The sequence below is a fragment of the Falco rusticolus genome, chromosome 6 (genome assembly GCF_015220075.1).
Source record: "Falco rusticolus isolate bFalRus1 chromosome 6, bFalRus1.pri, whole genome shotgun sequence".
Lineage (NCBI taxonomy): Eukaryota > Metazoa > Chordata > Aves > Falconiformes > Falconidae > Falco > Falco rusticolus.
Genome location: NC_051192.1, coordinates 36,858,124 through 36,870,528, shown reverse-complemented (window position 1 = coordinate 36,870,528; position 12,405 = coordinate 36,858,124). Strand labels below are relative to the sequence as shown.

General features: G+C 37.0%; 1 protein-coding gene across 10 annotated transcripts in view; it reads right to left on the bottom strand.

Moving 5' to 3' along the window:
- Positions 1–12,405, bottom strand: part of EYA4 (EYA transcriptional coactivator and phosphatase 4) — a 158,260-nt gene that overhangs the window by 48,125 nt on the left and 97,730 nt on the right. For 9 of the 10 annotated variants that reach the window (XM_037392950.1, XM_037392951.1, XM_037392957.1 and 6 more), the window contains exon 4: positions 5,321–5,445. In XM_037392950.1, coding sequence (XP_037248847.1) covers positions 5,321–5,445 — 125 coding nt within the window. Of the gene's footprint in view, positions 1–4,072; positions 4,142–5,320; positions 5,446–12,405 lie in introns of all 10 variants that reach the window. The other variant, XM_037392959.1, reaches the window with a different exon arrangement.

Here is a 12,405-nt window from a genome sequence, read left to right as displayed (position 1 = left end):
GTGTAGGGAATTTTATATTATGAGCTAGCAATGTATTTACAAACCATGGCTCAGATTCAAGTCACCTAACTGAGGCATATAAAATGTGCATACTAATCTTCCTTTTTGTTCAGTTGAGAAAGCAAGCTACTTCCAGAGGGCGATTCAGTCCAAGCACAGCTTGAGCTGCCCTCACGTTCACCATGCCTCTTACAGTCTGTAGCAGAAAAGCTAGTGGATGAGCTGAAGAAAGGATTTGGTTTTTCTCATGGGGAAAAATGTCCATAACACCTACAGAACCACGAACCATTCTTCTATTCCTCTCTGTGTCTGGGAGCTCGAGGAGCTCACCAGGAACTGCACAGCCACCAGTACAGCTGCCTGTGACTGGCCTTGCCTGAGTTGCCTCTCCTACAGTATCACACCTGATTTCTAGTCATGCTGCTTAACGGCTCTTCAGTGAGTCATATGAGAGGCTGCAGATGTCTACAAGTGCACAAGGGACCTATGCTGAATTTGAGGGATGTCTGTTTAGATCAAGTAGGGAAAATCTAAAAAATCAGAATGCATTTGTCTCTGACAGGGAGAGTGCCCTTTGGTGTTGCCAGTGCACTGGTGCTAATCAAAGCAAATAGCACCTTCTTACACAAGTTACTACAGTTATATCTTTCTATTTACCGTGAAAGATTAAAAAATATTTGAATGTGTGTCTTTTAAGCATAAACTTCCTTTCGTTATTGCTTCTCTTCAGTATAATTGCCACACCCATATATCGTCCCTGCAAGCATCAGGATATTAATTCAATATGAAATCATCTGGGAAGAATTTTAGTAGCATTTTTTCAAGCTGTTGTGCCCTCCTTGCCATTTTCCTGGCTGTTATCTTCTCATTAAAAAAAAAAAAAAAAAAAAAAAAAAGAAGCTGTGACAAAAATTACACAAAATGTACAGTGATTCATAAGAATAATCAATCATTCCCATTTCTCTATTTAGATGAGACAGGTGTGATTTTATTTCCATCAGATCAATAAAATATTAATCAAGAAAAAGCTTAAGGGTCATTCCTCACAGAATGATTGCCTCCACTGAAACTCAGGCTTCTCAGTCATGTTGAACATGTATTGTTACCCGAAGCATGAACAGTAACTAAATTTGTTTTCTGATTACTATATACAGGTATCTGCACATACATCCATAGGAGTATGAAAAATCATACTACTAAGTTTGAAAGATCTGTATTTTCACCTCTGAAGAACTTTGGTCATATTTTACTTTATAAGATGCATGTCTCTCTTCTCTGCAAAGTGTACACATTTACCTACATGAAAAAAACTACTTTTAGTACCTTTACCTCCTTGTATTCAAGACGGTATTCCACTATTGCCTATACTGAGCTACAAATCTATGCTCAGTATTGCATCCAGAAAGACAATACAGTATGTGTCTAACTTTTTATTTAACACAAACTTCAGTAATGAATTGAAAAGTTTACTTTAGAGTTGTGTCTAGTTCTGGTTAATGCCAGCTGCAGTGCACTTCCATCGGCACCAACAGTCACCATCTTTTTCTCTCCCTGTCAAGCAGAAAAGGATCTAAACCAAAAGAAACTCTCTCATGTACTTAACTTGAGAAGAAACATCATATTGGCACTGTGTTTTGTTGAAAAATGCATGTAGAAAGTAATTTTGTACGTGCTTGATTTTAAACAGTTCTACTTTGTTACATTCAGATTTTATCACAGTAAGGAATTCCTCAAGGTCTTTCCTCAGTGTAGCTAGAGAATTGGACTATTACCTTTCTTTCTTTGTGTTGCATGTCATTAAACCAACAGGGGGAAAAGCACAAAGCTAACTAAGAAGAAAAAAAAAAAAAGATTTCTAACATCAGATCAAAAAACTCAGGAACATTTAAAGCTGAAATCAAAATAAAAGCTGATTCCAATTAAAAACACAGAATCAGCCCTATGTTTCCCACATGCAAGATAAACTGTGGGTCTGATACTACTATGGCAACTGCTCTAGACATAATGCAAAGACTAAGAGTCTGAATCAGCATTTTGGATGAATACTTTAAAGATGATGCATTTAATATCTATTTTTTAAAGCATGGATTAGTGTTGGGTGTTTTTTGACATATTGAAAGAGTCAAAATAAAATTAAAAGCAATCTCAAGCTGGAAACACATTTGATGGTTGCTAACAGTGAAGGCTGCACATGCTAACAGAGTAGAGCTACCACGATTGTCAGGGGCTGGAACACATGAAGTACAAGGACAGATGGAAGAAGCTGGTCTTGTGCTGTCCTAGAAAGGGGAGAGCTAACTGCTGCCTGCAGGTATCTAATGGGAAGCTGCAAAGATGACAAAGAAAAATGGCACACTTCTCAAAAGGTACCCGGTGAAATGGCAGGAGGCAATAGACACAAGCTGCAGCAAGGAAAAAATCCAATCAGATGTAAGAGGAAAATTCTCTGCCATGACAGTAGTCAGGCCCTGGGACAGGTGCTCAGAGAGGCTGTGGCACCTCCACCTTGGAGATACTCAACACTCAGCTAGACGCTGCCTTCAGCAACACGATCTAATAACAAAGTTGGCCCTGCTCTGAGCAGGGCTTGGCCCAGCTGACCTTCAGTGATCCCTTCCAAACTTAATTATTCTCAGACAAACTCAGAATGCAGCTCACAACAGGCCACAGCTTCTACAATGTAAGTTCTTCACTTGATGAAAGGACTTAGCAGGCCACCATGAGTACTGCTCTGCCAACCTCTTTTTTTCCTAAAGAACCACTCTATGTTAATGACTGAAAATGAACGTGGTGTTTTAGGGGCAAGAGATGTCACTATTATGCATGAACCAGACAAACAAGCGCAATAGCTGTTAGAGCAAGCAAGTCTGACTGAAAAGCTCACTAAACCACACAGCTTGTCATAGAAACAATTTTCCTTTCTTTTAGCAAGCCTTAACGGTCTTCCTAGGAATATACTCAACAAGAAGCACAGATCTAAACTTCTGCATATGGAGAATCAGATTTAATGCAAGTAATGCAAGGACTTTCACAATACATTTCCTCACTACAGATAATTAGTACTTAAATTATTGACTTCCACATTTATCTGAACATGCTGAGTAGTTAACTGAGGTGACAGACTAAGTTAGCTCAGTCCTTCCTTAAATTCTTGTAACTGAGCAGGAGCATTCACATGGAATCAGTTATTCTAGTGCAAGCAATCTTTTGTGCTCAAGTCTGAACTTTTTTTTTTTTTTTTTTTTTTTTTTTTTTGTAAATTCTCTCTGGATATGTGACTGACAAATGGCAAGCTAATTCTGAGCACTTTTTATAAAAGGAAAGTTTTTGAGATCTGCCTATCTTTAGTCCAAACCTGCACCTGTCCAAAGCTTAAGCACCTGTGTAATGGCTTGTAGAGTCATAGTGATGCATGTTTACACCTATCATTAACCCCATATGTACTGCAACAGTGTCACATACTTGATTATTATTAATCATTACAACTTATAACAATTAATACCACATGACAGGGAACTCATTAATGAAAACAACAGCTTGCAAAATTTGGCCAAATGTTTGTGAAGTGGCAAGTTCCATGTAGTAGCACACTAGACTTCAATGAATAATGAAAGTAGTAGTAGGAGTAGTAACAATAGTGACAACCTTGATTTGTGCTCAGGTAATCATGCAATGTTGTTCCTAAAAATAAAAGAAAAAGAAATGCACATTCTGTGGAAAATCCATTGGTCTGGCTTCTAGCAATGCTGATTACTGGCAGTTCCCAATGATGTTGATCACCATGTCTCTCAGAGCATGTAGACAGTTAAGCTAATTTTAAGTGGGTTAAGTTCTCCTTGCTCATCAAATGACTTTCAAAGTATGGCAAAGTAACTGTTTATTGTAGCTTCCTACCAGTTTTCTGGCTGTGGGAAAGGCCTCTGAGAAGGGGTGGAAAAACAGGGGTGGGAAAAAAACCCATGAAAATGTTCAAACCACATAACAAACGAGCAGAGCAAACCAAGAGAGATGTCACACAGCAGTCACGGAAACACACCACCACACACATGCACTGTACCAGGGTCTCTCATACTTGTTGCAGAAGAGGGAGTACTGCAACTCAGCAACCAGTCTGCAGTATTTAACACAGTCATGTTGTCTCCTGAGAACAGGAATAGTATAATGGTTCATTCTCCCAATGTCTGTTCAGTGTATGTGAATAGTCTTCTAGACAAGTAAGTGTTTTTGCACTCTGAGCCAAGTTTTTTAACTGCATTGTATTGTTTTTATGAGTATTATTTTAACTGTTTTATTTATGCAAGTATAATATAGAAGCATTGAGTTATTTGTGTTCTTTAATGGTATGCTTGAAGTTTTTCCCTTCTCTTTATGCCAGAATAAGGACTGTATTCAAAAAATATAAATAGGTTGAACCTTAACGATTCAGCCCTTCTCTGCAGAGCTGTTACCCTCACAGGCACATACAATTTTAATTGACATTGACAGATTTTTTTTTCTAAATAGGGATAAGTGAACAAAATGCTTTACATTGTGGCCAGAAAGAAAAATTAACAACATTTTATTGTGGTGCCAACTGTTAAAAAAAGACAGCAATGTATAAAATCCAAAAAAGAGGGCTGAAACTCTAGCTTGACTTCTGTCTATGGTGTCACTCTCATGGACACTAATGGGAACAGGACTGCCATCTCAGAACATGGTATTCCACATCCCACTGCTCCAACTCAGCTATAGTAGAATCTACTATCTGAAAGCACTGGAACATCTGTGTTGTAGCTGCATGGCAGTGCTGTCCCTACAGTAATAGATAACAGCAGTAATAACCAGTTACTTTTGAAGAAAATCTAAAAATCTCTTTATGACAAACTATCATTACCTGCCAAGAAATGGAATTACCATGTTTGTCGTGTAAAAAAAAAAAAAAGTCTAATTTTGATGCACTTCTTTCGACAGAGATTATAAACTAACCTAGATGTGCATAGCTCAGGGTATAGAGTAAATTATTACTCAGCAATGAAGTATGGCAAAAAAATGCAATCTGTTTGATGTTACCAACAGGTATAACCTTCAACACTGTTCAAACCAACCATTGGGAGATTTTCCTTGTTTCACCTTTTGTACACTTCTGTCTCTTACTTCAATCAGTGCAAAGAAAAGAAGTGCTGTTGGAATTAGTAGATTTACACTGGTAGGACTGCCAGTTTTTCATAATTTTTGCTGGGTTTATAAATGCGTTTATGGTCATCCTTAAAATTATGCTAAACATGCATATAACTAAAAATTATCCAAAATTGTCTATGTGCCAGCAGTGTCTTACACTTACCTCCTGTTCCATTTGTTGTAACTGATGTGCTACTGAGATTAAGTTTATCCAGTTTGGAACTACCTGGTGCATCATTACTTCCAACAAGATTATGAGGACTGGCTAGATCTTGCATTTCCATAGACCTGTTAAAGAAGAAGGTGACAGTATTTAAATGCATTTTTATACTGTCTGTAATAAACTGCTTTTTCTATAACAACCTTTTTACATGCAGAGTTTGTAATTGAATAATAAAAGCCGGATTAACAGATCAGTACAGGTTCCTTTAAGGTCTTTGCTTTTTACAAACCGAGGAAAGTAGCTAATAATTTGATGTGAATAACACCACCAGTATTTTTCACTTTTCCTTTAGGTAATATGAAATAAATGACACAGGATTATGAAACTGTTCAAAGAGCTTGTAAAAGATGTGCACAAAGGAGTGTGTATATATGGATGGACAGATGGAAGGATAAATGCATATATATAGTTATGTCTTAGAAGAAAACAGAAGTTAAATGAAAAGTCAGTCATTACACAAAAAGTCAGAATAGGAACTTCTGCCTCTAATTTTCTGTATTCCAATAATCAGCAGTCACTGCATGCACACTACACCATAGAAACAGACCATACAGGTGAATGAACAGAACTTTCACATACATCTGCAAGATTCTTCTCTTACAAATGTATATATTCTTATGAGCTCACTTGATTTTATTTTTTTTTTTCTTCTGAGTCATTTCTAGGAAACTTGCAAAATTTCAAGTGATTTAGACGGCAATGGATTTCAGCATGACAGTTATACTGGGGGGACTGTGGATGGCTTTCGTTCCCTGACAGCAGATCTGCCTTTCTCAGAGAAAGCAGACAGGGAGCATTTCTTGATAGACCGGTAATTGCAATCCAATTTACAGTGTGTGCTTGCCTATTCCTTGCTTCATTTATAAATTAATTATGCAGATTTTTTCCCCAAAGAAACATTTTTGCTATATAAAAGCAAAGTTGCCAGCCCATCTGCAACAGGAGAACTGTCTACCATATGTATACTACAAAGGCAAACAGAAAGATTGTCTTACAGAGCTGTAAAAGCCCAATTACACTGTAAAATACTGAAATGGCTAGGAAAGAGGTGAACAGTTGGGATAATTCAATAAAAATAATTACTCCTGTATATTCAGATATTATATGAATTACATATTCTTCATATATTCTGACCAGGAAAACCAGTGGCAAATCGTTAAGGCAACACCCAGCATCTCAAGTCTTTATTGCAAGTTTCACTTCGACATTGTCTATTTTCTGTGCTCCATACACCTTCTTCTGGAGAAAAAACAAAACAAACAAAACGCCACCATCTTTCCATCAAATAGGGATCTGCTGTCTGATTCTATTTTTTTAACTCCAAGATAAGGAAAATAAAAAAAAACACCAACCAACACCATGGAATGAAAATGTCTCCCATTTTGTGCTCCTAATTCCACTAACCTCCTGGATGCTCTAGCTTGCCTCTCCTTGCATTCATTTAACCCAAGACACAGATTTAGAGCTTTCATGTCTTGAATATGCTCCAGGAAATGTTTGAAATACTGCATCTCAACTGGGAAAATGCACCAAGGCCTTACCCAAAGGTACATGAAGGAAAGAATGCCATTTACTCCAGTAAGCGCTCAAATCAAACCTGAGATGCATTGACACTCCACTGGCAGGGCAGCCTCCCCGGCAGCAGTGTGGATGAGCAGGGGAAAACCGATATTGCAGGAGGGTATGCATTAGCAGGCAAGAATTTTATAGCCATATTCAAGGAAATGCAAAGGCAAAAACGAAGATTTGAACTGCCTTGACCCAGATTTCTTCATTTAATTGTATATACATTTCCGCACATCTGTCAGCAGTGCATTATATTCATTGTCTACTGGAAATGTGATCAGTGTTAGATCAAATAAAATGAATTCAGGTGGTTTAGTAGTCCTTCAGGTTTTATTTAGTAGTTTCTGTACAAGGATAGCAGCTAAAGGTTAAAAAAAGTCTGTGAGTTTCCATCTTGTATATATTTAAGGGAGCAGGAGAATGCTACACAAAATAAACAATATATGTTTCATTGCATATACAGTGTAATACTCCCCACGTGTTCACTTAGCAGGGTAAGTGTCATGATTTCCTGTTCAACTACTATCAGCCCACAGACACCTAATGGGCAGTTCTAGCTTAGAAAGTTCACGTGCTTTTTTTCTTGTTTAGCATGAAAATGACAATAATTTCTTTTCACACAGATATATATAAAGGCCACCGATGTGAATGCTTCAGCAATATTTTAAAAGCAAAATCACTGATATACTTAGCCAAGTGTATTTAAGAAGTATCTATCTTAAGCACTCTTCACACGCAAATGAATCAGATTTTCTTAATCGAATCAGGTTTTCTTAATTAGAAAACTAAATCCACCAATTTTCATTTGCTTGGCAAAGAATATAAACATTCCAACTTTGTAAAAGGAATAGGTTTTGTTCCATACCAGTATGAAACCTTCTGTGCAGAAAAGTATTTTGTTTGCGTTATATTTTTTTTCTAAAGCAAATGGCACCTCAGTCCACAGACGTGGCAAGCTAATTAACTAATACTATTTTAAAAGCAGTGTATTTACAAATACATTTTCTTTGCATGAGTAAAAGACATCTTGCACTTACTGATACTCTATTAAGGATAAAAAGGATATTCAAACCAATAAAAGTTTCACAAAACCATGTGTATACATTATACTTATCCTGGGTGCCCTATGTGAACAAGTAAGGGGATTATTTTAATATATCCCTAAGTGATTTACTTATTGAAGCGCACGTTACCTTCTGTGTAACAGATGTCACTCAATTCACCTTTCTAGATGCGTTTAGTTTATCTTTAGCCTAAAAAATTCTCAGTAAGATGTAACAGACCTACTAAAATCTTACAGTTTCAGTGAATAGAGGATTCAGGAAAAATGCTTAATAAAATGGATGAAATAATTCCAACATCTTGAATTAATTTTGTCAAACTAAATGTTTATCAGAGTCCTGCTTTCACTGACTTAATGAGAAGCAGGTTTGGGTTCAGTATGTGTTTTCCTGCACTAAAAAAAAAGTAAGAAAGAGAGATCTCCAAAGGACCAATTAATACTTCTAAGTTTATGCAGTTATTTATTAAAGACTGTTTTGTAGTAAATGCAGTGTGTTCCAGTGTAGATAGAATAAAGCCTATTGTTAAAGCTGCTTAAAAATCTACATTGTACAGATTTATTTTCCATGTTTTGTTTCTCTGCCAGGCACGTACCTGTTTGAGCATTAGTTCTCCCCCTCAGACGCCTTTATAGAGCAAATAAGTAAACTGCTAAATTGTATCAAAAGATACATTTTGAGAGGAAATGGTTCACTTGATAAGAAGATATTTTGATTTTCTCTTGACTGTTTGTTTGAAGAACATTAGTATGATTCCAAACTCCAGAGCGAAAACCTGAAATCTGGCAAGCCAGATTTGTCTTTTACTCTGCTTTGGCTATGCTTTAAGACTTTGAAAATTGGTATTTGCACATGTTTAGTAGATCATTTTAGGGGCTTACTGGAAAAGTCTCTAAAACATCCCATTTCACAGAACAGTCTCTCAGATGCCCGTGGTAGCTCCAACCCAGATGTGGACAATCCTACCAAACTGAAGCAGGTTTGTACCAAAAAGCCAGCTGTGCGTGATTCCTTGGCCTTCCACATTACAGCACATTTTGTTCCCTAGCTTGACATGACATCTCTTCAAGGGTTAACCTAGATTCAGAAGTGGGTTAAGGAACAGCATCCAAAGAGAGAAATTACCCCCCAAACCACCTCTGTCTTTCCAAGGGCAGGCAAACAGAACTTGTTACGCAGCCCAGACCGCCGAAGTGCATAGCCCATCACTGTAAGCCAACCTTGCATAAGAAGGTTTGACTATGGCTCATTATGACTGCCCGATTTGACAACTGCATCACTGTATTTCTGTATAGCTCTTGCTTGCATTATTTGAAAGGTAAAAAGCTCAAGCCCTGCTTCTAGGCTTGTGTTTTTTAAACTCCTGTATTTTTTTCTTTCATTGCAATCACATATTCATTTGTACACTGCTTTTCTTCAGCAGACTTAAATTCTCTTTCCTGAAAATCTGGGTTGTTGTAACTCTGTTATCCATTTGCACTTCCAAATAAACTACTATAAATGTGGACTAAAAGCTGTGTCCTTCCACCGCTAGAAACTCTGTTGATTATTCATGAATTTTACTAGTATATCATATTTAAGTAATTTTCTTCTTTAAAGAGATCATGTTTTAACATGTAAATCTTTTGCTACATAATCTACTTCTACTATAGTTGTAACTTTTTTTACTAACAAGATTGACAGTATGAAATCATTTGCCAAAGATTTATAAAATAATGAATATTCTAATGTAAAAACAGAGTACTTCGGAAACATTTTACAAATGTTAATTCCTCACTGTGCAAAATTTGCAGCAAATCCAAAATAAAAGTGATCTGAAAGAAGGACTAGCTAAAGGCTATTTAAAATTGAATGATTTAATTTAGTTTATAAATTAATCAGAATCATTTTTTTAAAAAGTATTTTAAAGGATTTTTCTTCTGAAATTTCTTTCATAGGACTTTCTCTACATAAATTTCTTCATCAGAATCTTTACTAAACTTCACTGTAGCAAAAATCCACATTATCTAGGGGTTTTTTTTGTTAGTTCCCCCTGCCCGCTTTTCTTATATCCCTCCTGTTGTAATCCCAGTTCTTACATATCCCAAACTTTCTCAGGTGTCAGCTACCTTAGAGCTTCTGAAATTAAACAAACAGGGAATTCCCTTTTACTTAAAATTAACTATTAAAGCAATATGGAAGTTGGGTAAAAGAGCTGTTCAGGCTCAGCTAAATCTGTTCCCTACTGCTGTCAGCTCAGCGCTCTGACCAACTACACAGTTTTGAAAACAAGTGGGGTGGGGTTGTTTTCCATTTCCCACAGTCATTTTTTAGCCAGATCTTTCAGCCATGTTCTGAACATGACTAGCAAGCCCACCTCTCTTCCATATACAGTCTGAGCTAGCTCATACAAGCCTTTCACTCTGATAAAAAAAAATAGAATAGATGCACAAACACAAATGTCATTAGTTCAGTAAAATCTACATAAAACCTGCAAGAAATGTTAAAACAATCAAGAACAATAGATATTTTTTTCCTAAGGGTTTTTTTTTTAGAAAACTGTACTTTACATGTGACATTCACAGTCAGACCAGGATTTTTTCATGTTTACTTGCACCAACACAAACTGTAAATAAAGCAATGAAAAAGAAGTTACACGAACACTTAAACAGTCCCCGAAGACTACAGTGGGCAGTAAGAAGGTGGAGAGAGAAGGATTCTGGATGATGCACAGGTTTCTAGGGTATATACACATGCATAAAATACATGTACACCAATACACAGGTACATGCAAACTTTTAGTAATTGCTAAATATCCACACATACATGTGTATAATCATATAAATACACAACAAAAAACTTTCCAACATCTTTTCACCAAAGGCTTCCACAAATAGCGTAACACAACACACAGCCTAGGAACACTCCTCAAATGAGTAACATTTCCAATCATAACCCTAAAATACAGGTTAATAATGTTGGGGTTTTTTTCCAAGTGCTTTTATGCTGTGTATGGCAGCCTGTGTCATTTTTTTGCCACTGTAAAAGGTAATGAAGAAACAGCAAGACTGATGAGAGAAATTTTCTCCATTGAGATAAGTGCCTCTCCTTGTTTTCCCAGGCTCAAGCTTAATAGATGGCCAAAATAGCAGATCTTTTTTCTGTTCTAGACACAATATCACAAAGCATGCCCCTCCATCATGTGAGTTCTGGAAACTTGACAGAGAGTTAAAAACAAATACTGCTGGACACTAGCAAGACCTCATTTCCATTCTCCTTGAGGCCTCGTTTCTTACCTTGTTAAGCGATCTGATACAGTGCTAAGAAGCAATAAAAAATGTCATGTTATAGGGATAAAACCAGCAAATGCCCTTCAGTTTTATTTTATTACTTTTTTTTTTAAACAATTCAAAAAACAAGTGCTAAACTTTTTGCAACCATTTGGGGATGGATGGTGGGTTCTAGCTGTATAATTTTTATTTCTCGTGGTTTTGTAAGTAGGGTGTCAACTTTCATATAAAAAAGTAAAAGAAAGAAGGCAAACTAATGCCACATTGTTATTCCAAAAAAATACTTCTCTGTCAATCTACAGCCAATGTCAGAGGGTATCAAAGGGAGGGAACCTTAGTGAAACAAAGAATTAAAACATTGGAGTTTTTCTACCATGTTAAAAAATGCCACATAGGTAATAAATAATAAAAGTATCATGAGGTCCAGCTTTGTAGAACTGTAAGTGTACAGTAAGGGCTGTGGTAAACTCCTTATGAGCATGGATGATTTATTACAAGCGTGAATATCATCATGCAGCTTCCCAGTGCATGAATTCAAGCTCATAGGAAAATAACCTTTACCCAGGGACTGCAATAACCACACGGTGGAGAGGGTCCTTCTAATATAAAGTGACAATAATCTGAGGAAAACTCAAAACTGCCTGATTTTGTTTAATAGCCTTTCGATCTCAACAATACTGCTTATCTTGCAGAGGATGGGACTCCTTAGGTGATTGTTTGGTGCATAAAGTGGCACTGTTGTGATTGTATCTCAGTTATGTTTTCATGCCTATTGTCCTTCTCTTGGCTATTCAAGCTCTAATTCCAGAAGAAAAAACCCTCGCACAGACAGTATTACTTTACAGGAGCTGTCTGACAGGCAGCCAGTTTCAGTGCTTGGGACGCAGTTGGTGCAGAGGGCTCAGCTGAGAACGTGGGCAAGCAGGTTCAGTGACAAAGGCCAGCATTGTAGTGTGCCTCCTTATGCTGTTCACAGCTACAGAAAAAGGACACTTTTAACAGCACTGCAGCTTCTCCCCCAGCCCCCCTTCCCATTTCCCCAGTTAAACTTTTGCCATCACCCTCCCTTTTTGATCCTGTGCACCTCGAGATTCTCTGTGCTTCCTGACAACTGGGTATCAGGTATTTT